The sequence below is a fragment of the Pteropus vampyrus genome, unplaced genomic scaffold, assembly GCF_000151845.1.
Source record: "Pteropus vampyrus isolate Shadow unplaced genomic scaffold, Pvam_2.0 Scaffold99, whole genome shotgun sequence".
Lineage (NCBI taxonomy): Eukaryota > Metazoa > Chordata > Mammalia > Chiroptera > Pteropodidae > Pteropus > Pteropus vampyrus.
The window spans coordinates 4019782-4022183 of record NW_011888880.1 but is presented as its reverse complement, the minus strand read 5'-3'; the positions used below and the strand labels follow the sequence as shown (position 1 = coordinate 4022183).

Below are 2402 nucleotides of genomic sequence, written 5' to 3'. Positions count from 1 at the left end.
ATACGCCTTATAATTTTTAAGAGTTTTAAAAAATTTTGTCTTGAGAACGTACTACCAATGACCTAATACAGCTAAGATATGACTGTGAAAATTCATAATTCGATTATGCACATTTTAAACATATTCTTGTTCAACAAAGAATATCGAAGCGCGCTGGGAAGCCGTTTGCCACGCAGGACGCGCTCCTCACCTCTGCCTACCGCGTGCACGACGGACGGGCCGTACCCTCGGATCTGGAACCCAAGTCCCTCAGCTGAGTCGGGGATTTTCACGGTCCTAAAATCAATCGGAAAATAATGGAAGAGGACGTTTTAAAAGCCGCAGTTGGTTAAAACAATAGGTTGCTCACACCTTTATTCATTCTTTCAATAAATTCGTATGGAGGGTGTAGCACGTGAAAGACACTGAACTTGAAACCCTCGAAGGAGACAGAGTGCTGGGCGCCCTCACAAACCATGTGGCAGGCACGCAAGGCGCCTTTACTTGAACACTTCACTGCAAAGTATGTCCTGAATAAGGAACTGGCTCTGGGCCCGGACAGACCTGGCTTTGAATCCTCATTTAGTCACTTGATAGCTGGATAACTTGGATGAACTTCTTAACTTCTCTGAGCCTGGGTTTCCAGAAAGACGATGATGCTAAAACTTACTTTGCAGGGTGTCAGTGGAGATTAGAAGAGATACCTGTGGTAAAATGCCCTGCGTTGTGCTTTGGAATATGTAGGTACTTAAGAAAATGGAAGCTTCCCTCCTTAGTTTAATGTTACAAAGGAGACATCAATGCACTATGAAATTTCTTTGTTAAAATTAATATAAAAGCAACACAGAGTTAATACATTTCTGCCTGCTGGGAACTTCATCAAAGAACAACAACAAAGAGCTAGTTATAAAAAAACAGATGTGTCAAACACGACATCAAAATAATTTAAGAATGTGATTAACTTTCGTATTTATTCAGTGGAATTTTAAAAAGAATAATACATCAAAAGGTAAATCGTAATAAGTTAAAAAAATATTTTCAGTGAATCCGCATGGGAACGAAGATGAAGGGATGGAGAACCTGAGTAAGCTGTCATGGCAAACCAGTGAGGGATGTCCAATTTGACACTAATAAATGAGTTACTCCAGAGAAGGAAGCCAGAAATCAGAAAGCAACAATGAAAGGCAGAGAACACAAGATAAAATGAAACATCACAACAATAAAAGTGAGTATAATAAACTGCAGTAGAGAGCAAAGACAAATGAATACAATACAATAAATTTTGATAGATAGTCCTTGATGCCCAAGAAACAAAGTGTTTTGCAAAAGCTGATGAATTAATCATGAAATAAATGTGACAGCACTTCAAGGGCAACTTTAGACAGAGTCTGAAGCTGGGTACAGTAGCTCTTATTTGCAGTTTATGAGATAGCCGTTGGAGCAGTTTGAACGACACTGTCCCTAGAATACTTGAGAAAGCCGTATACTGCATTTAGGCCTGAAGACAGAGGCTGCCGCCACCATTTAAAATATAACCTAGACAGGCATTCAGGCATTTGGTGATAGAAATGCACATTATCTGATCGAGGGAGTTTTGAAAATATTATTACACATTAGGTTATACGCAATCAAGCGATCTGCATGTTGGTGGGATGGAGGTCACCCTTTATCCTTTGTCCTTAATTAAATAATTTTGGGTGTATAAAGCTATATCTGCTTTCTCTGAATAGCACCTTGTTACTAGTGTCTGCCAAAGATACACTCGAAAATGGAAGATAACTAGGAGAAGGAAAGGGAATATATTTTCTGAGCACGAAACAAAAAATAGAGGTAGCTCATGCTTCTACATATTATGAATGGAAGTTCACCTTTGCCGAAATAACCTAGAGCTTTCAGGCCACTGTGAATTAGTTATTTAGGTTTGTGAAGAATTCATAGTGGCCTCTCAACCCTTTCTAAGCTGGTCTTCTATCTTTCTAATATTGCTGAAGAAGGTTGACCCTACTTTAGTCTTCAAGAAGATTATAATTTTCTTAATGAAAATCTGTACGAAACACCATGAGATGTATTTGGTCCTCATTTTGGGACTCCCTTCATAAAATGACCTTTGGTAAACATCTTTTCCTCATGGGAACACCATATTGCCCATTAAAAGAAGAATTAAATTTATTCAAGAGGAATGTTCGACTTCCTGTAGAAAGGAAGCACACTAAATTATCTGCTACAAAGCCTTTTGAAAAATTCCTTGATGTTATCAAATGTAAAATACAGCTAGATTCAAAAGAAAAATTATTATGTTTACCTCTCATATTTTTGCTTTTTCCCCCCCAGCAGGATACTGCATAAATTATAAGTATTATAAGAAAATATGAGGGAGTGATTTATAGGGATCGTACATTAGAATGAGGAGAGGTTATACATTT

General features: G+C 38.0%; 1 protein-coding gene across 1 annotated transcript in view; it reads right to left on the bottom strand.

Moving 5' to 3' along the window:
- The window catches only part of PREX2 (phosphatidylinositol-3,4,5-trisphosphate dependent Rac exchange factor 2), a 192216-nt gene that overhangs the window by 124100 nt on the left and 65714 nt on the right, over positions 1 to 2402 (bottom strand). The window contains exon 18 of the mRNA XM_011364627.1: positions 191 to 276. Within this exon, the coding sequence (XP_011362929.1) occupies positions 191 to 276 (86 nt within the window). The remainder of the gene's footprint in view (positions 1 to 190; positions 277 to 2402) is intronic.